Source organism: Atractosteus spatula, chromosome 25, assembly GCF_055471065.1.
Source record: "Atractosteus spatula isolate fAtrSpa1 chromosome 25, fAtrSpa1.hap1, whole genome shotgun sequence".
NCBI lineage: Eukaryota > Metazoa > Chordata > Actinopteri > Semionotiformes > Lepisosteidae > Atractosteus > Atractosteus spatula.
Window position 1 is genome coordinate 8,948,915 of NC_142730.1, and position 21,205 is coordinate 8,970,119.

Sequence of the window (21,205 nt, forward strand, 5' to 3'; positions counted from 1 at the left end):
CCACCCTACCTCCCACAGGTACCCGTGGACCAGAGGAATCCAGGAGAGATTTTGGAGGAGGTTGACTATTGATACCTTGCGTCAGGACACCATCAGGAACCGACACAGTTTCCTCCAGCAGAACAGGCCCAGCTACGCCCTGTGGAGTTTCGTCATCTCCTCCACAGAACTGCTTGGCCTCTCTAAAGATGTGCAAGGGCAAGGAAGGAGGATTAATGCAGGGAAGAGTGCAGACCCTGGTCATGTGATAGGCAGCGCTCAATCGTCTACAAATCAGATACATGATCTTTTGAAGTTATAATTCAATTTTTCCAAGTATAATTTAAGGCCAACTCCCATCCCCTGAATTCTCCGTTTGCAATCCTTCCAGCTGGCACACATTTCAGGAGCTGTCAGAAATGTGTATAAAAGGTGTTTTATCTCCTACTCCATACAAGCACTGAACACAAGCTGTTAATGAAACTGTACAAGGTATCTGCATTATGATCGGTTTGATTTTGTTGATGAATGCATGCTTTTTCATGTCCGATGTGTCATTCTTCTTTTATGTCTGCTGATGAATTGTATGTTGTGTATTTTACTTAACTGTATTTGTAAACTTTAGACAAAGTGAGTCACCCAAGAGTGGAGGAGCTGTAATGAGTTCACCGTCTGGCTGTTAGCATTACATGTTCTTTCAGGACGTCTTTTATATTGCATGAATACGTCAACATGTGCTCTAACCCCCACACCCATAATCCCTGTGTACCCGTCATCATCTAGCAAAGAAAAGGCTATTTTAGGAAACTGAGTTAAAGAATTTACTGAGAAAATCTAAATTAATTAACAAACAAGCCAATGCAGGTATTCCTCTTACCGTTAACTAACGAACACCATACATCCCCATTTCTCAATACATATATAAAAAAAACGAGAATCTTCTTCATATTCTCCCCTTTATACAAAATAAATACAGAAAATAAAATATTTCAGCAGTAGGATCCCAGTCATTCTGAAGGCTGAGGAACTGGGTGGTTACCCATATGGTCCAATAGAAGTTACAGAGCAGGTATGAAGAGCAGTAAGTACAGGTGTACATGTGCACACACACACATGCTCACTTATGAATGCAGACTCCACCAAGACTGTCTATACAGTGTCTCAATGTGTAAAGTCCTTGCTGGGATGAGGCCTGTGCAAGACTGAAGAAAATCTACCATTACAAGTTTACATTTGCTCATGGGACAGATGTAAACATTTCTGTACAAGGCGTCTCAACAAGCTGCTTACAGTGGTTCGGATCAGTATGTGCTGTAGACACTTATTCCAACTGCAGGTTTACTGGACCTACACACACCTGATCCAGTACCGTTGTTTCCTGGCGCCACTGAACGCTAAACATCACTAAACTGATGAAGAAAGATCCATTCCAGCAGCAGGGAGAGCTGGCAGGTGACTGTAAACCCTCTTCTCGTGGTGATGCAAAACTTTCTCCTTATCCTTGTGCTGTACAAGTCCACGTGTTCTTCTTGTCCTGTTCTCTGTTGGCAAACTGCGCTAACCTACAAGTCCCATAATGCCCGAGAATCCAAACTGATGCCTTGTCTTAACACACCACAGCACTTCAATCCCACATCTGCTTAACATGCAACCAGCCCCACACCACATCCTTGTCTCAGGCTGCGAGCTCTCATGGTCTGCCTTCAGCTCATGTTCACCTGCAGCCTACTCAAGAACGTTCTTCCTTGAAAAGAAAAACAAGAAAGTTAAAATAGTTCTAGCACAATGCTGGCCCAAATGACTTCATCAGATCAACAGTCTTTCATGATTTTAGATGGGGTTTCATAGGTAAATTCCCAGTCTGCTCAGATTTTGGAAAGTAAATCAGAGATCAGGGCAATTAACAGGCCAATGGCGTATGGTGTGCAATGGCCAATCAACCTCCTACAGGAAGAGGCATTTCTTGGGAGGAGAAATTAACCCAAACTCACACCCCCGTCCTTCACAACAAGAGCCACTCCAGAGCAACTGCCCTATCCCATGCCAAGCTCTAAATGGTGTTTAAAGACAGACACCTCCCTCCAGGCCTAAATGAGGATGACTCTATAGTCAGGCTGGAGTGGGGTTGGATATACCGCTGCACACTTAGTGTTCTCCAGCCCCAGTGTTTGATCGCTGGGTTCTGCTGAGAGCAGATTGTGATGAGCAGTGCACTACAGAAGTGCAACTCAAATGCTCCAGGGTGAGCAAAAAAAAAAAACAGTTAAATGTCACCATCAAAAGTCAGTATTTGGTAACAGAATCCCAGATGGAATGAAAGTCAGAAAGCGCCTTGTAACACTGAAGAATGGACTTGGTCGCTCCTCTTCTACAAAGTACTTGGGGGGGAAAAAAGGGACATCTACATTTCATCGGCGTGGGCGGGCTTCGCAGAGTCTGCGCTCGCTGGCCCCTGTCCCTTCCCTGCTGCCAGACTCATCGCCAGCTCGTTAGTCCTTCCCTCTTCCTTTAACGACCCATTCCTGGGTTGGCTCTGCTCCTGAACAGCTCCCTCTGGGGTGGCAGCCTCCGGGCCTGCGATTGGCTGCTGAAAGAGTACCGGGGGCGGGCCGGGGTCGTCCGATTGGCCGCCGACCGCCGAAGAGGGCGGGAGGTCATGTCCAGCTTCGATATCATGGCCAACGTCCAGTTCGTGGGAGGCAGCTGAATCGGTGAGGATGTTTCTGGAAATAACTGCAATGACAGGCACTGGGTTAGCGTGGGGCATGGGATAGTTCTTAGACTATCTGCATCAGGATTATGTTATCATGTATATAACTATGAGGCAGATCGCATATCACTTAGACCATAACTGTAGCCCTGGAGGGCTTGTGTCTGCAATTTTTCCAGTCCTTTTAAACAACACCTGAAAAACTTGGACAAGCTGTTAAGCTGGTCTAATTAAACCTAGAATTTAACATCCTGTTGTACAGACACCTGGAGTACACACTCTTATCGGAGACTTTGGATAAACACACCCCGTGTAAACTTATCTGAGTTGTACAAAGTTGTTTTTCCACTGCAATGGGCCTCTTGCATACCTGAATGTTGACTGGACTTTGTCCTTTCACTTTCCAGTCGCATGGTCTGTGAACCAATGCAAAGTCTTTGACAATGCAACTTCAAGAGCGTGGGATTCAAGAAGCAAATGGACACACAGACTCTCTGATGGGATGGTTTTGGGGGGGGGAAGGTCAAATTCATGAAGGGAAAAGATGTCTCCAGCACCAGCTTCCCATTTTCACTCTATCTTCACGGGTGATCAGTCTGGGTCACATGAGGCCCGGATGGGGACGGATGGGGGGTTGTACAAGCTCTGTGCGCCCCCGAGCTCACCACCCCAGGTCTGGTGGCATTAAACCGAGTGAGAGCAGGCGCCCTCCCTCCAGATTCAGCATGAGCTCACTCGGTCGCCGGCAAATGGGCTCCACTGATTGGCTGAGACCTTGTGTTCAAGCCCGACTCCAGCAGCACCAGACAGCACTGCCCCTCCTGCAGCTTGGCCAACTGGCCCAGCCCGCCCTGGAGCAGAGAGCTCATTATGGAGCAGGATGGCTCCATGCTGCTGCTGTCCTCTCTCAGCATTTACCTTCAACGGCTCTACCTGCTGTAAGGCTTGCACAGGAACGGGAAAGAAAGACTACTCCTGCTCTTCTACACTTCTGCGCTCTCGAGTCTTCCTGTTAGATTCCAGCTATTGTTCATACAAAGACGAAACATAAGCCGATTTATCACTGTTCCGGGATCGATTACGTGTATAACTGTATATGCCACTGCATCAAGACATTGAATAGTGAATACTAGGAGCTTTCTCGGAACCTGGGAAATTGTTAGAATAACCTGTTCCTGGCTTAAGTGTTGTACAGTTACAGTTGGCAGAAGACACACATATAGAGTGGCTCTTTACCAATAGCAGGGATCTCCAGTTACAGGCCTTAGGATGCCCACAATGGTTGGCTTTCATTCCAGCTGAGGCCTCACTTACTTCACCAAGGCCCTTAACAGAACTAATAAGCACCTTAACTTGAGTCTTTTCAAGTTTCTTCCTCAATTGGAAAGCTGGAGGCTTCAAGATAATAAACATGCAGAAGTTCTAAAGGGAACCTCCATCATTGCTGGAGCACCGAAGGCAAAAGGGATCAAGACAATTTTATCAGCTAAGGACTTTGATTATGTGATATTTGATATTTAAATTATACTACTTGAAGTATTACTCTACTGACCTGAAGTCTTGCGCTATTGTCTACATCAGAAGAAGCCTACAAGTGCTACCTCCGGTATTTACCAAGATATAAGCTACACGTTTCCCCCCCAGATTTCAGGGTGGCACAACTGGCCTGCGACGTATTTCAAAACGCAAGAAGAAAGAAGATCCAGATGTCGATCGGGGTGTTGGCATGTGTCCCACTGGGGCGCTGAACAGTGCTGACCTGTCTGCGCTGACTGTAACAGCCCGCCATTTTGCTTGGCTCTGACATGCTGTTGCGATCGAGTGATGAAAGCAGTTTTAGTTCTCCCAAATGATCAAGAGGTCACAGTACACTTTTGTGATGAGGAAGGTGATCCTTTGTGCCGGACCGCATGGGAATCGTCCGGCCACAAGTCAGTCCAGGGTGGACGAGCGAGGTACAAAGAGAGGAAGAGCTCTCATTTGGAAAGGGAAGCAAGAAGGGTTTTAGAGAAGAGAGCATGGTGTTCATCTTGGTATTATTTACATTTTGTAATAATACTGTAATATTTACATTATTTACAGTTTTTTAAGTCCTCTCCGTTTTCCTTTAGTTTTTAAAATTTATTTAAAACCAAAACACTGTTTTTCATTTCCACAATTCAGAAAGCTAATTTGTGCTTTGTGAAATTTTTCTCAATTCCCACTGACCACATTTCTGGTTGTGGCTTAAATTAAGGGACAGCTTATATTGGGGGGTAAATATGGTATATCACTTGGAAGTACTTATTGATGTATTAAAACTGAATGATTATTGCACTGCAGAAATGACCCACATGGCTTTCACAACGCGCAAATCAATCGCTCAAAATGACAGTGTTCACCCATCCATTCATCCATTTGCTGACCCATTCATCCAATTCTGGGTCACGAGGGAGCTGGAGCCTATCCCAGCAAGCAACGGGTGCAAGGCAGGGTACACCATGGTCAGGACACCAGTCCACTGACAGGCAGACCGACACAGACAAACACTCACACCAGGGCTAACCTTAGAGAAGCCAACTAACCGGCCAGCATGTTTTTGGACTGTGGGAGGAAACCCACACTAACTCCCTAAATATGATTATCATTTCAGTTTGCTCACATCTGAGCTGTGTGCAGCTACTAACGTTTATCATTTCAGGTTTATTCCAGGCTGAAAAGAGAAGAAAAGACACAACGTTTCAGCTGTGGAGCCTCCTTCGGGTGTGTCAATCCCATCATTCTTTGCAAAGCATCTTCCACATTTCAAGACTAACTGGCAGATTGACCACAGGCCCAGAGTACCAGGAAGTATAAACTTGAGCACTTCCTACAGGTGTAGGAAAATGTCACAGTTACCATATGCAGCTTTGGGGGAGGGGGAGAGTTTATAATGGGATCCATTATAAATCCAACCTCCCCCCCGCCTTCCCTGTGGCAGGGCTGAAGGCTGGGGTACCATGGGAAAGAGCAGGCAGCCGGCGGGCGGTGACTCACCCCCTCTGGGAGCGTAGGGTTCCTCCGCGGCCGCAGGGCCCCAGCGGAAGGGGCTGTAGCTGGGGAAGAGGATCAGAGCCAGGGAGAAGATGATGATCTGTAAACGAAGCCGGGGATCAGCGGGGGGTTCTTCCCACAGAGAAGGGCACGGAGATCACGGCCAGCCCGGGGCTACAGTGACACGCCGCCAGTGCACCCCGCGCCAACGCTGGCCGTAATGCCACAGAGGGGGCCAGCGTTCTTGGCCGTTACGATTTGGCTGTGAATCTCAAAAGCAGGGACAGATAGTGCAGTCGTCCAATTTCGAAACACAGTACAGCCTCGATTATCCGACCCTCGATTATCCGACATAGCCGCTCAACATGCTCTATACGGTATGCGTGCGCATGCATAATATTTTGCCCAATCCCACGCTGCTTTGTCCCTCAGTGCGTCACGTACCGCCATTGACGTAGCTTCGCTTGCCCGTTTGCGCTCGCGATTTATGTCTGTACCGTACCTACAGTGATGGCGCTCTTTTTATTTTTCCTATTGTGTCTTCCCTTAACGAGTCTGCGCTGGGACTCGACAGATCGGAAAGATTCCCTCACAGCGGAGGGGTCCAGGCTCCCGAAGCGGCGCTAGCTCACAACGAGAGGAGGCAGCCGCTCCCAAAGTCATGTTACCGAGACGCTGCCCAGACCTTGTCGCAGGGAAGAGGAGCACATCTGGGAAACAGATCCCAATTTTGTAAAATAATAACTACTACTAGTTCTATACTCTATTCGATTAATACACCAGATTTCATACTTATACTTCCATTAATCTATGATTTGTCTACTCAGTCTCCGCATTATCCGACATTTTTTGATTATCTGACATATTAGGGGTCCCGTTTAGGTTGGATAATCGGGACTCTGCTGTACATCTGCAAAGTCTTTTCGAAGAAAAACAGGTTACAAAAAGGCAAAGATGAACACATTACGAATAAGGCTTAATTCAAAGGACTTACTGCAACCCCCACTAACGAAACTAAAGGGTTGATATAAATACTATAAAAATAAAAGAAGACTAAATAGCTTTATTTACTGCACTAAGCAGAAATGAAGAGACTCACACAAACAGACAAGTCAGACACAATTAAGGCCCCTGAATGAGGCAGCTACAAAGACAGAGTTTTTAATTCTGTAAGAATCTGCACCATCAGTTCTCAAGGAGCAGCGATCGCGAGTAGACGGGCTAGACAGACAGGGGGACAAACGGGGAGGTCTCACCATGATGCAGGTGCTGGTCTGTGCTGCCTTGGTTGCCGTCTGTTTGATCAGAGACTGCAGCCTCCTTAACTGGGCTAACAGTGACCTGCCAACACAGGACAGGCGTGTCAAGAGCCCGCGGCACACGGGCGCGACCTCGCAAGGCGTCGCCAGCGGATTTCTCCCGCAGGCGCCTCCACGGCGGGGTGTCCCGTACTCGAAACAGCCCGACAAAATGACACCCTGGAGCAGACACACCCCTACTGCACCTGTGACACCAGACCCCATTAAAAAAAAGGAATGACGCACAGGCCTCCCACTCTCTCCCACTCCCTTCACTCACTCTCGGCCTCACTCGCATTAAAAACCTTACCGACAGGAAAAGAATGACATCACTCATGTACGCACAGCCCGTGACATTTAAAAAAAACAACTTTTTTTGGTTTCCTGGACACAGATGAAGGACAGCACACTGGTGAGCATCGCTGCTCTAGGAATGAACTCATTCCTGGTAGCGCCAGTGATCCACAACACCCTCGCCATGCACACTTCATCCACATTAAAATCTCTCTTTCGGCATAATGACCACCCTGATCCATCTCTCCTAACCACAGCTCCAACTCGTCCTCTCCCGCTGCTCAGCATTTCCCGTTCCAAAGCCCTGCAGAGCCTAAACAAATAAGCTCTGCCTGTCCGGTTCCTCGGAGTCGGGACCGCCTGTGTTACTGCCAGCTCTGCACTGCGGTGAGCTCCCTCCCAGATGTGTCACCTACATGTTGTGCTTCTCCAGCTGTTCCACCGTCCTCTGCAGCTCCTGGTTCTGCGCAGAGCAGGCTGCCACCCTAAGGACCCAGCACATACAACGACGGTTAAAGACGCCCACATACACACAAGCCAGGAGAACACTGCAAATTCCAACCGCGAAGTCTACCTAGAAACATCCTGCCCTGGACCATACTGAGTAGCAACATGGGACTATCAATGACCATAAACACCCAAGAGCTAGGTTTAACATCTCCAGTGATTTTAGCTTTGGCATTCCAAGTCTCTGAACTTGAATCTTTTAAGTGGTTTAGTTATCTTCTGCTGCAATGGAATGATAGTGTCCAGGGCTTCCCACCTCCTTCCCATTCCAAAGATGGGCCTGAAAGTCCTGCTCCTGGGGACAACAGCGCTGCCTTCTGGTCTTGCCAGGCTTGCGGCCTACTAACGTGCAACCTGATTGCTCCCAAGATCTCTACTGCCCATGTCCGAACCAGGACCAGCTGCGCTTCTCTTCCAAGATCTGACAGCTGCCAAGGACATTTAGAAATCTCGCAGGATTGTGGAAACCAACTGTGGCATCAAGAGGCACGTCACAGATGAAGTTGGCGAAAACTGCGAGAAGTTGGTGTACAGATTATAGTTTGATATCAGCAATCTGCTTTCCAAATATCGAATCACCTGGGCTGGCTGTCCCCCTGGCCCGGTACTGACCCTTGCTGAACATCCAAGACCAGACCAAACTGTTACCACCTGGCTGACCTTTCACCATTTAAACCCCACCCCCTGACCTTTGACCATTAAAACTCCACCCCCTGACCCGGAAGTGCTCCAACAGCGGCCGACTCACCTGCTCTCCAGCCCGTCGATATATTCCTTCTTCCGCCGGCGACTGTCCTGCGCCGACTGCTTATTGCGGATCTTTCGGCGAACTTTCTTCAGGATCCGCTCCTCTGCCTGCGGTGGGAGAGAGGAGCCGCGCGGGTTAGCGCCACAAAATGGTGTCAAAGAGCCACCCCACCCAGCGCAAACCCAGGGACAGAGCAGCAATTCGCCAAGGCGAGGTCGCCATGGAGAGGCCAGGTTACCTTGGTGAGGGGCAGGTTGTTGGGCAGAGAGACTCCTTCCTGGGTCAGGAGCTTCTGCTCCTCTTCCGTCAGGCACAGTTCCGGATACAGCTGTGTGGAGGGGAGGATATCACCATTATTAGCGGTGCTCCCAGCTGCAATAGCAGATGAGTGAGAAAGCCTGCAACTGCAGCCTGCAAAACGTACAGACACAATCCTCCAAACGTGGTCTTGCTGATACACTGTATATTTTTCCCACTGTAGCATTGCTTCCCTTAAATTTGACGTTTTGCTCATCAATTTGTATTTTTCTTCTTATATGCCCACCCAATTTGGAATCGCCAATTGTATCTTTATGCATTGGATCATGCCAAACAGTTCCTGAGCCCTCCTCCCACCCCCAGGCAGACCCGGGCAGTGCGGACGGGCTCCTCTGACCCGTCGGAGCCCGCTGTACCGAGCGGGGCAGTGCCTTCCAGGCGAGCCGAGTGACCACACTTCACATGAACACAAAGGTGACCCCTGCACCTGTCCACACACACACCCCCCCCCCTCCCTGCACTCACCGGGAAATTATCCGCAATGTGGGAATCTCCGGGGCCAGCGGGCGAGGGGAGGGAGGTGCCGGGTTTGCCCGCTGGAATCATAGGCAGCTCGTTGACGATGCAGGATTCGGGGATCAGCATCTGGGAATTCCAGGCATCTGCAGGAAAGCGGTCCGAATAAAGAGCAGCCGTCATGTTGCAGGTCCGAAAAGAGGCCCATCGGAGCAAATAAGAAGTGGGAGACAGTAGGAAGGACCAGGGAGGAGCTCACGAGGGGAGGACAGCGATCTGACCTGCAGTGGGCAGTCAGCAGCTGCTGGAAGTGGGGATTTGACAGGGAAACAGCCTGATGTGTTAACAGGGCGATTCCAATAGCGACTAACGACTCCAGCTATTATTTTAACATCACTTTATTAACCCTTTACAATTTCTTGCATTAGGAATTATCTTTTCGCATACCCCAGCTTGCTCTCCATGAGACACACAGACAGGGAGAGAAGCTGGGGGTCAGAGTGCAGGGTCAGCCATTTATACAGCGCCCCTGGAGCAGCTGGGGTGAAGGGCCAGTAGGATTTCCCTGCCGGCTGCGGGATTTGAACAGGCAACCTTCCAGCCACAGGCGCAGATCCTGAGCCACAGAGCCACCACTCTGCCTATTTTATTCACGTTCAGTTTTGTTTCACAGAAACGCAACGAAAACGACATGAAGAAGTTTCGTGTTTAAACATGCCAGATGGGGAAAAAACGTAACAAGGTGCAAAAAGAAAAGTTTGATCAACTAATCTCTGATTTATTAACTTAATGCAGTTTATGGAGATCAAATATGTTTCTTTAACAAGGATTCAGTCACTGGAGTCAGTGGTCGGAGGAAATTTTAGGCCAAGGGTACAAGTCATAATTCAATAGCCTCCAGTTAACTTGCAGCAGAACGGTCTCCTCACAGATTTATGGGAAACAGAGTTCCTACAGGCACATATCGCAATACGTTCAGACTTGGACCTGAATCCAAGTGGGAGTGAATTTCCACCAGGACAAGATGGAATTAGGACTGATGCAACTCGCGTAGAAGGCACTTATTAGAATGATCAATTATTATTTTATTAGATGATAAGAAAAGTTACAAATGAGGGGCAGCCATTTGGCAGTTCGGCGCTAATGGATCCATGAAGCTCATCCAGCAGTCGCCACACACTCCCACCACCCTTTGTGTAAAGAAGCGCCGCCTGTGAACTTTTAAATGCACTTCCACAAATACTTGGTCTCTGTTGCAAATTACAGGGAGTCGGAAAAAAGCCTGCTGTATCCTTTGTCAAAGGAGACACTGCCACGAGCCGACAGAACAAAAATGACATCTTTCTTTGTACCCAGAGCCTGTGACAGTCTTAAAAAACAATGTTTTTGTTTCTAGGAAGGACAGCATAGTGGTCAGCGTTGCTGCCTCACAGCACTGGGGCCCTAAGTTCACGGTGGCGCTTCTTTACACAAAGGGTGGTGGGAGTGTGAAGCGACTGCTGGACGAGCTTCATGGATCAATTAGCGCCGAACTGCCAAATGGCTGCCTCTCATTTGTGGACGGATGAGAGGACATGTGGACATTTGTGGACAAATTGTGGACATTTGTGGACGGTGCTGTCCGTGTGGAGTTTGCATGTTCTCCCCAGGTTTGTGTGGGTTTCCTCCAGGTGCTCTGGTCTCCTCCCACAGGTCACAGACATGCTGGTGGATTAATTGACTTCTGGCCCTGGTGCGAGTGTGTTTGTGTCTGTCCGCCCTGCCATGGACTGTCTAGGGTGTACCCCGCTTTGCGCCCGCTGCTGGCAGAGATCCACCCCTCCCGTGATTCTGTACTGGAGAAAGTGGGTGGAGACAGGCGGACGGATGGTTGGGTACCCAAGCGCGCTCACCCAGCTCGATGGAGATGACGTCCACGCTGCGCTGCGCGGGCTCCGTCCTGACGCCGTCCAGGCCGCTGATGTCGTACACCACCTGGTACACGGCAGGCGGGGCGCAGGGGGGCCCCCCGGGGGCCGGCTCGCCGCCGGGGGGGCTGTCCGAGCGGGGGTCCTCGGAGATGCCGCTGTCGCTCTCGGAGGGAGACTCGAGGGGCGCCCCGGAGGAGGGGTACACCTCATTGGGGTTGATCATGGCGTGAAGGATGTCCTCCGACTCGCTGTCGTTCAGCCCCTGCAGGCAGAGATTTTAAGCCGTGACCTCAGCTCTGGTAACGCCTGGAGAGACTCACGCAATCCCATTCGATTTTCAGGCCCCGAGAGTTACATTTTTTTAAATTTAATTGAGCTACTGCTTTTATCCAGAGCAACTTGCACACAACTCAGCATTTTACTGAAGCAGTCTTGAGTATGACGTACGTCAAGGGTACAAAATCAGCAACTCGCCTGGGATCTGAACCCACAACCTTCCAGTTATGAGTACAGAGCCCTGATCTGCTGCCTCAAAGGTTAATGCCGGTTGGAGAGGCAGCATCTCTCACTGCTGCACCAGAAAGCAAACCCCAGACAGTCTGCTCATGATGAAGCTGGAGCTGCAGACCTCTGGACTATAGAGGTTGACCCTCTCTCCAAGAGGCGTGACTCATGTCACCTACACCTGCTGGCTGTTGTAAGCAGTGCTGTGGAAAGTTACTTTTAGAATTTAAGCCTTTACCACTGCAAGCACGTGCATAAAGGAATTACTTTTCAAATTTTACAAGACAGTGGGTGAAAGAAAAACTCAAAGGTCATCAGTTACAGTGATCTATATAGTATGCAACTACATGATAGAATATTTCCACCCAATAGCAGTTTTCCCCCAAGAAATTTAAAGGAGGAGTTCCTTGCACAAGTAACTTGTAACTGTAATGGATTACTTTTTGGAAGTTAATTTCCCAACACTGGCTGTACATAAGCAAACAAGAGAGACTAAGACATCTTTCAGTCTGAATAAGCAAACCAACCTGATGCAGCTCTAGGATTAAGACAGCAGAATCTTTAGGAATTAAGCGGTTTAACATGGGAAAAAAAACACCTCATTAACTAATTATCACTGAAAGCAGAGACACCTCCTGTCCCTTTAACAGTCATATTGTTGTGTCAAAACAAAGGGGTGTCTCAGTACGTTCTTTGCACATCACAGATCTAAAATGCCGAAAGCGTCCCAGATCTTTCAGAGCACTTACACAGTGGGGATCCAGCGCCCACTCTTCCAGCGTTTTCTCCGCGCCCCCACAGAGGGCTTCGGGATAGGAGAAGGGCCCCTCCGCCCCCAGACTGCTCTCGGCCATCACCTCCTCCTCCTCCTCCCCCTGCTGGCCGAAAAACACCCGCCCGCTCTCCGCGTCCATCTCCTGAACGGCCGAACACAAGAGACCCGGAGATTTGCATTTACGAGGGAAACACACCTGCGGCCCTGAAGCCCTGCCCACAGGCACGCGCAGACAGGAGAGCTGAGAGGAGGCGCCGGCTTATTCATCCGACCTTTTTAATCCGGTGCCAGAGGGCAGCATGGTGGCGCAGTGGTCAACACTGCTGCCTCACAGCGCTGGGGCACTGGGATGCTCTCTGTGTGGAGAATCCTGACACTTCTATAGCGCTTTTCTGGACGGTCCACTCAAAGAGCTTTACAGGTCATGGGGATCCCCTCCACCACCACCAGTGTGTATCCCCCCACCTGGATGATGCTCCAGTCCGCCCCCCACACACCAGTTCTCAGTGGGGAGGAGAGCAGAGTGATGAGGCCAGTTCAGAGACGGGGGTTATAAGGCGGCCATGATGGGTAAAGGCCAGGGGGGAGTTTGGCCAGGACACCAGGGTAACACCCCTACTCTTTTCGAGAAACACCCCATATAAATTTTTATATAGTATTTATACAGAGTCAGTATCTCTGTGTTACGTCTCATCCTAAGGACGGGGCTTTTTTACAGTACAGTGTCCCCATCACTGTACTGGGACATTAGGACCCACACACACCGCAGGGTGAGCGCCCCCTCCTGACCCCACTAACACCTCTTCATGTTCTCCCTGTGTTAGTGTGAGTTTCCTCCAAGAGCTCTGATTTCTCCCCACTGTCCAAAGACATGCTGGTAGGTGAACTGTCTTCTGGGAAAACTGGCCCTGGTGCGAGTGTGTCTGTGTGTGTCTGCTCTGTGATGGACTGGCGTCCCGTCCAGGGTGTACCCTGCCTTGTGCCTGTTGCTTGCTGGGATAGCCTCTGGCTTCCCCACGATGTGAGAAAGAGGCACCTGTGCCTCTCTGCGCAGGACAGAAGAGGCACGCTGCCCGGCAAGGAGGCTCGGGTGCCGTGTTTGCCCAGGGCGGCTGTGCGGAGCCTCAGGAAGAGCTGCTGCTCGGGCTCTGTTTGCACACTTCTGGAGCCACCATCCCCCCTCCCCACACGTGACAAGGATGTCTGCATCCTGGTGGAAAAAAAAAGAAGTCAAGGAATTCAAATTCGGCCCTCTAGTCCTTCTTAGGCGACTCATCTTGCTGCAATGAATCATTGACTTCAGCCTGGTTTACTTCTGTGTACTTGCAGACCTCATGTATAACCCACGCTAAAGATCAGAAGAAAACCAAGCACAATGTCAAGAGACCATTTAGCTCTCCTTGCTTGTGTGAAAGCTAGAAGCTAATTAGTCAGAGGATCTCAAATAGCCATTTTTTATTAGACGCCAGGGTGGCCTTCAACCACATGACCGGGCTGCTTGTGCCATACCCCCACAACTCTTTGTGTAACAACCTTCCGCCTGCTCCTAGTTGTATGTTCACTTGCCCTTGTGAACTCTGAAGGTGCACCTTTTTACATTTTAATTCACCATTTGTTAGCTTTTGTTCCAAAACTAGGCTCTCCGTGGGTCATTCTGAGCATTTCACCTGCTAACACCCCGACTTTAACGATTAAAAATAAACGCACACAAGACACACAAGCTATAACTTTTCAAAGGCACCTCTGACGTTTGTTCTTCAGATTCCTCAGACGGAGATGGAGGTCTCAGGGAGTCTGAATTCACAAGCCTGGGTTGGACATTCTCCTTCACCTGCACGACTCCGGGAGGTTAAGCTAACGAAGAGAAAACTTGCTTTTCGTGTTGGGTTAGCAGTTTGTCACCTGTCCTTCTCCTCTTTAAACCACGAGGCCCTGCTGCAGTGCTTCACAAGTTATCAACCAAATGCGATCTGCAATCGCCCCCCCCCCCCCATCTGTTAAAACGCACAGCACACAATGCTGGCAGACACATCAAAATCAAGACGTTCAAGACGTGGTCAAGCACATCCAGAAAACATGACCATTTTTTCTTTTAAAGAAAAGCCCAGCACCAGCAGCTGGATGCTCTTCTCTGCTGCCCGGCCCTTGTAATGCCTCCATTCAGCTCCCCTGCAAGAACTACGGACTTTGTCCCCAACTGTAAGAACAAATTCTCAGTTCAGACCTTTGCCCTGTCTATTCCAGTCCTCCCAGCTGCAAGAAACGGGTACAAGCTTTTCTAGAGTAACAGCCTAAAGTGGAAAATGACATCCCAGCCAGTGGGATCCTTGTACCTTGACTGACACCACAACAAAATTGATAGATGGGCTCCAGCCAGGACTTTCTTAGGCCTTATAATTAACTTAAAGACACAAATGTGGATCAAACCCTTAAAGGAAGAAGTTCTGTGCCCAAATGCAAAAACATCTCTGCCTGCCTCTCCCGTAGTGATCCTTGTTCCTGTCCTAGTTAAGTCGAATGAGATCCTGTTCCAAGCTTTGTAAAGGGAAGTATATTGCGTGCACTACTGGACAGACAACATCACTGTTCCCCATCTGTGTCTTTTCCTTCTAGAAATGACAGGTCAGTCTCATTTGTTTTATTGCTGGTTGTTTTTTGTGCCCAGGATGCAATCAAAAACATTTCTTGCTCCATGCACCCGCAACTCTCTGTGTGAAGACACACCTCCTGTTCAGGGCCCCTGAGCGAGAAAAGCACCCCTCAGTCCTATTAACTACCCCCCCGCCCTCCGATGCCAGCCGGTAACACAACAGAGAGCAACGTTTCACAAACAGGAACAGGCAAAACACATCCTTTAACAACCACACATTACAAGTAGGCAGCCCTTAACTAGCTGAGAGGCGAGAAAGACTAGCTCCTAAAGTTAAAATACAGATCAGGTGTGAGTACTGTTTCTACCTTTCTAACTCTGTCTAATGTAGTGGTTTACTCAGGTCTAGCTACTGCGAAGAATAAGGACAATTTGTTCAAGGTGAGCAATACCGTTAAATATCCACTGATGTCCATGATCTTCAAAACTTGAGAGTGGTGTCCCTCAGGTATGTCTGTCGCTCAGCACAGCGTCCACAACTTAGCATACTCGACAGGATAACAAGGGTGCCGCTATCACAAGCACTTCGAAAAAAGCAACCTGCGCACTTTGTGAAGAGCTAGTTAAACTGCCTTGCTCAGCAATGCACGGCGCGACCACGGATTTCGACACGAGAGCCTCACCTACCTTAGGGTTTTGTCTAACTGTGGGCGGAGAGTTACAGTAGCTGCCCAGCCGGATAAACAAGAACTACATTGTTATCCGAGCAGTAATAACCAAATCCTCGGTTCTCCCTGCTTTCTGCTTGATCCTGTGCCTTCTTTAAACGGCAGGTAATTCACACACTGGACTCTGATCTAAATACCGCCTGCCGCAGACGCAATGCACGTAGGATGCATTTTTAAAACTTGTTTTGCAGCAGACAAGAGTATACCTCACTCGCACGTTCGCTTCATGACCAGCTGAGCTCCTCTTCTCCAGCTTGGCACCTCTTCTGTCAATCAAACGACGGGAGGCGGGGACAAAAGGATGGGTTGACGCCCACCCTACTTCCGATTGGTCGGAGTTAATCACATGATCTAGCAAAAGGACGATTTGATGTGTCTGATTGGGTGGAAGGGTGGATTCGCTTGGCTGCGATTGGCTTCCAGTGTGTTAGAGAGTGCAGGTCAGGGTAAAGTTAAGAGAACCGGAAGTGTTTATGAAATGCGTGCAAAACGGTTCGAGTTTTTTTTTTTACCTCCTGGAGGGTTTGTTTTACGGCAAAGTCCAACACAACAAGACAACAAAAAACGGACAGACATCACCAGGAAAGAACACAGTACATGAATGTTTCGGGAGATAAGAGGGTTATTTCACATTGAGAGTGAGATTGCAGAGAGGATGAAAGATTTTCTTAGTCTGAAAAACAAATTCCTGAGTCTGTTATTGGTACACCTGGGGACACAGAGGCGTCTCGGAGATGGGAGTAGTGTAAATTCACAGTGTAGGTGTCAGGGGCTTATCACACACTCTGGATACTCTTAGCTTTCTTTACAGGAGAGAGCATTTAGGTTATCCAAGTTACTTTTCCATTCGGCAATAGCCAATCCCTGCTCGCCGACAGTCCCTGCTTCACCACGCCTCTCCTCCCCAAATCTTTTTAAATACGGCTCGGTCAGGCGGTGCTCAGTATTGTTACAACATATGTCAACATGAACAAAAGGAATCATTTGGGTTTGAAACGGTGTTCGTCGCTCTGTTTCACAGTGAAAGCGTTACGGACTCCTGTTCTGCTTTTCTCTGGGTCATATTTCCCATTTAACTTCTAATAGAGAATGTTTTGCAAGTCGATCCAGAACAACTTGGATTCTATACAGTGCCTTGCAAAAGTATTCACCCCCCACCACCCCTTGGACTTTTCAACACTTTACTGTGTTGCAGTGAGCTATGATGTATTTAACTGGGAATGTTTGCCACTCATCGACACACAGTCCTCTCTAATGTCCAAGTGAAACAACATCCAGACATTTGACTGAATGTTCGGCAGCTGGCGCTGGTCTGCAGGCAGGGAGGACCGAGCCTCTTGCTCCAGTGCAAAACATGTCGGTGCTGAGAAGATGAGCGATCGGTCTGCTTCGCGCTCTTGAGCTGCACGCACAGGTCTGGACACCCATGTAGGACCTCACCCTGTTGCAGTGAAGCTGGGAGTGGAAGCACGGGAGTGTCATCGAGGGCTCAACTCAAGGAAAAGCACGGAAGCGGCTGCACCTGCTGCCTTGAGCCCCTCCACCAGAGACCGCGACCCAGACACGGGAGAGCAATAATGAGGCAACACGATCAAGGACAAGGCATGAGCACCACACTCAGAGTCGCAGTTTATTTCATAATTCACGCGGAAAAGACCTCGGCGGTCAGCACCATCTGAATGGGATGGTTGATTCTTTAAAGGTAGACGCCGGCGTGTTTTCGGCCGGCGAGAGCCGTAGAATCAGGCGGGGGGGGACGGAGATCCCGGCGGGTGTCCGGTCTCAGTGGGACCCTGGACCCGCTGCACCTGTGACGGAGCGCAGCACCAGCCCCGCCGAGGCCGGAGACAGTAGACACCGCCGCCGAGGCGGATAAAGGCGCCGACCTCTGGGGCGGAGGACGTGCTTCGGAGCGGATGATCACCAGCGCCGTGTCCGACAGCACTGAGACGGCCAGGTGGGGAGAGGCGCAGCGGGCTCTCTCCAGAGCTGCCGCCGGCCTCTTCCCCCGAACCGGCGCGGCACCCTGCTGCCGAGGGGAAGAGTCCAGTGGGAACAGACAAGGGCGGCGGGGACGGTGCCTGGTCGATAATGAGGCCGCGGAGCCGGTGCAGACATTCCAAGAGAAGAATGAGCTGAACTAGAAATCGGCTCAGGCAGCTCAAGACGCCTGTTGCTTCGGCGGTGAAGCGACGGATCCGTCGCTGAATCGAGGCTCTCTGAACGGGCTCATCTCGCCAGGATGTCCGCAGAGAGGAGTCTCGCAAGTCCTGTCGAAGTTGTGCCATTGTGCTGTGGAGGTAACTCTCTGACAGAGGCGCTGTGAGTGCGAGTTATAAACGCTTTAAGATCCGCCCACAACGGTACATTTCCCGGGAAAGTCTGTGGCTTGGCTCAAGGTTGCATCCGGTCCCGTGATTGTCGTCGAGCCAGGCCAGTGTGGATTTCTGCAGAACATGAGTCCGCCCCTTGATGACTCCCCCGCGCGACCACTCGCAGCTTCACAGCAACTGGGTAAAGTCCTACATTTGTGTTCAGACCTGTCCCCCGAGGTCGACGGGTGGCTGAAGAGCGGGGACCGAGGCTGTGTGTTATCGGGGACGACAGGATTCGCGTTAAACTTGTAATCTCTGCCACAAATACCGTGTGTTTTATACCATTGAAAGTTAATTTCCCGGTAATTTCGTGCGCCCCGGGTACAGCTTTATTTCGGCTCCGGTGCAGACCTGTCCCCCGAGGTCGTCGTGTGGCTGAAGACCGGGTACCGAGGCTGTGTGCTGTCAAGGACGATAGGATTCGCGTTAAACTTGTAATTTCAGCCACATATACCGTGTGTTTTATACCATTGAAAGTTAATTTCCCGGTAACTTCGTGCGCCCCGGGTACAGCTTTATTTCGGCTCCGGCGCAGAATTGTCTCCGATGCGGGCGGGTGGCTGAGAGCAGGAGATTTTCCGTACAGTAAGTTTGTATTTGCACTCGGTTTCCGAATTTTAAAAACCGCACCAATCTGTTCCTATAATGTTAAAGCCGCTTGAATGAACGAATCGTGTATTGTTTCATTGAGACTTTTGTGTCCTTTGCTGTATTATACATTTTTCCTTTTAATACGTGAATCTGCTTGCCGGCGAAGAGACAAGTACCCGAGAGACCTGACCGTCCTCCGCGCTCGCAGAAGCCCGCAGAGCCGAGGACCCGGCTCGCGTCACTGTGTCTCAGTCCAGGAGGTGCCTTTCGCGTTTTCCGATTTTCTTCCTGGAGAAATGATATATTCTTTCGTGTTTTTATTAAGGGAATGGGCTCAGGCTGTTTTTGCGTTGTTTTTTTCTTTCTCGAAGACCCTTTGCCCATTTTTCGATGGAATCATTCTCCTGTATTATGATGCGGTCTGAGGTGGTGAAACAGAAGGATTCTTCGTGTTCATTCCCCTCGTTTTTTGTACTTCGAAAGTTTTTAAATTCGTAATAAAAATGTTGAAATCGAGCCCAGGAGTTTTCATTGAAGGTGTGCGATTCCTCTCTGTGTTGATGTGTTGCTGTGTCCATCGGTTTCCAATGAGTTTTGCCCGGCGAATACAGCCCTCCTGCACGTCAGGCTGTTGGACCGCAATTCTTCCTGCTGCAGCTGTAGGAGCACTCAACACGGACACGAGGAGTCATTGGGGTTTGGAATGGTGTTCACCGCTCTGTGTTTCACTGTGAAAGCGTTACGGACTCCTGCTCTGCTTTTCTCTGGGTCATATTTCCCATTTAACTTCTAATAGAGAATGTTTTGCAAGTCGATCCAGAACAACTTGGATTCTATACAGTGCCTTGCAAAAGTATTCACCCCCCACCACCCCTTGGACTTTTCAACACTTTACTGTGTTGCAGTGAGCTGTGATGTATTTAACTGGGAATGTTTGCCACTCATCGACACACAGTCCTCTCTAATGTCCAAGTGAAACAACATCCAGACATTTGACTGAATGTTCGGCAGCTGGCGCTGGTCTGCAGGCAGGGAGGACCGAGCCTCTTGCTCCAGTGCAAAACATGTCGGTGCTGAGAAGATGAGCGATCGGTCTGCTTCGCGCTCTTGAGCTGCACGCACAGGTCTGGACACCCATGTAGGACCTCACCCTGTTGCAGTGAAGCTGGGAGTGGAAGCACGGGAGTGTCATCGAGGGCTCAACTCAAGGAAAAGCACGGAAGCGGCTGCACCTGCTGCCTTGAGCCCCTCCACCAGAGACCGCGACCCAGACACGGGAGAGCAATAATGAGGCAACACGATCAAGGACAAGGCATGAGCACCACACTCAGAGTCGCAGTTTATTTCATAATTCACGCGGAAAAGACCTCGGCGGTCAGCACCATCTGAATGGGATGGTTGATTCTTTAAAGGTAGACGCCGGCGTGTTTTCGGCCGGCGAGAGCCGTAGAATCAGGCGGGGGGGGACGGAGATCCCGGCGGGTGTCCGGTCTCAGTGGGACCCTGGACCCGCTGCACCTGTGACGGAGCGCAGCACCAGCCCCGCCGAGGCCGGAGACAGTAGACACCGCCGCCGAGGCGGATAAAGGCGCCGACCTCTGGGGCGGAGGACGTGCTTCGGAGCGGATGATCACCAGCGCCGTGTCCGACAGCACTGAGACGGCCAGGTGGGGAGAGGCGCAGCGGGCTCTATCCAGAGCTGCCGCCGGCCTCTTCCCCCGAACCGGCGCGGCACCCTGCTGCCGAGGGGAAGAGTCCAGTGGGAACAGACAAGGGCGGCGGGGACGGTGCCTGGTCGATAATGAGGCCGCGGAGCCGGTGCAGACATTCCAAGAGAAGAATGAGCTGAACTAGAAATCGGCTCAGGCAGCTCAAGACGCCTGTTGCTTCGGCGGTGAAGCGACGGATCCGTCGCTGAATCGAGGCTCTCTGAACGGGCTCATCTCGCCAGGATGTCCGCAGAGAGGAGTCTCGCAAGTCCTGTCGAAGTTGTGCCATTGTGCTGTGGAGGTATCTCTCTGACAGAGGCGCTGTGAGTGCGAGTTATAAACGCTTTAAGATCCGCCCACAACGGTACATTTCCCGGGAAAGTCTGTGGCTTGGCTCGAGGTTGCATCCGGTCCCGTGATTGTCGTCGAGCCAGGCCAGTGTGGATTTCTGCAGAACATGAGTCCGCCCCTTGATGACTCCCACGCGCGACCACTCGCAGCTTCATAATTCACGCGGAAAAGACCTCGGTGGTCAGCACCATCTGAATGGGATGGTTGATTCTTTAAAGGTAGACGCCTATAATTCCTATAATGTTAAAGCCTGTCAGGGCCGCAGCAGGAAGAATTGCGGTCCAACAGCCTGACGTGCAAGAGGGCTGTATTCGCCGGGCAAAACTCATTGGAAACCGATGGACACAGCA

The 21,205-nt window shown here is 50.2% G+C and overlaps 1 protein-coding gene across 4 annotated transcripts; it reads right to left on the reverse strand.

Moving 5' to 3' along the window:
* Positions 1-788: 788 nt before the first annotated feature.
* Positions 789-16,100, reverse strand: creb3l4 (cAMP responsive element binding protein 3 like 4). 4 transcript variants are annotated; one of them, XM_088905658.1, is made up of 10 exons: positions 16,036-16,100; positions 12,486-12,653; positions 11,215-11,494; positions 9,332-9,468; positions 8,787-8,876; positions 8,549-8,655; positions 7,710-7,778; positions 6,958-7,042; positions 5,705-5,801; positions 789-2,712 (listed from the first exon to the last, which is right to left on the reverse strand). In XM_088905658.1, exons 2-10 carry the CDS (start codon positions 12,648-12,650, stop codon positions 2,381-2,383), a joined length of 1,362 nt encoding a protein of 453 aa, XP_088761784.1. In that variant the 5' UTR covers positions 12,651-12,653; positions 16,036-16,100; the 3' UTR covers positions 789-2,380. The 4 variants fall into 4 exon arrangements, with proteins under 4 accessions (XP_088761784.1, XP_088761783.1, XP_088761785.1 ...); XM_088905657.1 differs by having other exon boundaries at positions 15,789-16,082; XM_088905659.1 differs by having other exon boundaries at positions 14,253-16,065.
* Positions 16,101-21,205: the final 5,105 nt, after the last annotated feature.

Bases quoted from the DNA above. Each gene is read 5' to 3' on its own strand.
- creb3l4 (XM_088905656.1), bottom strand. From the start codon at position 15,577: ATGGACATCAGTGGATATTTAACG. The intron at 8,656-8,786 runs GTAACCTGGCCT...CTCCCACCGCAG, and splicing joins ACAACCTGCCCCTCACCAAG to GCAGAGGAGCGGATCCTGAA. The intron at 7,779-8,548 runs GTGAGTCGGCCG...CTGGGTCCTTAG, and splicing joins ATCGACGGGCTGGAGAGCAG to GGTGGCAGCCTGCTCTGCGC.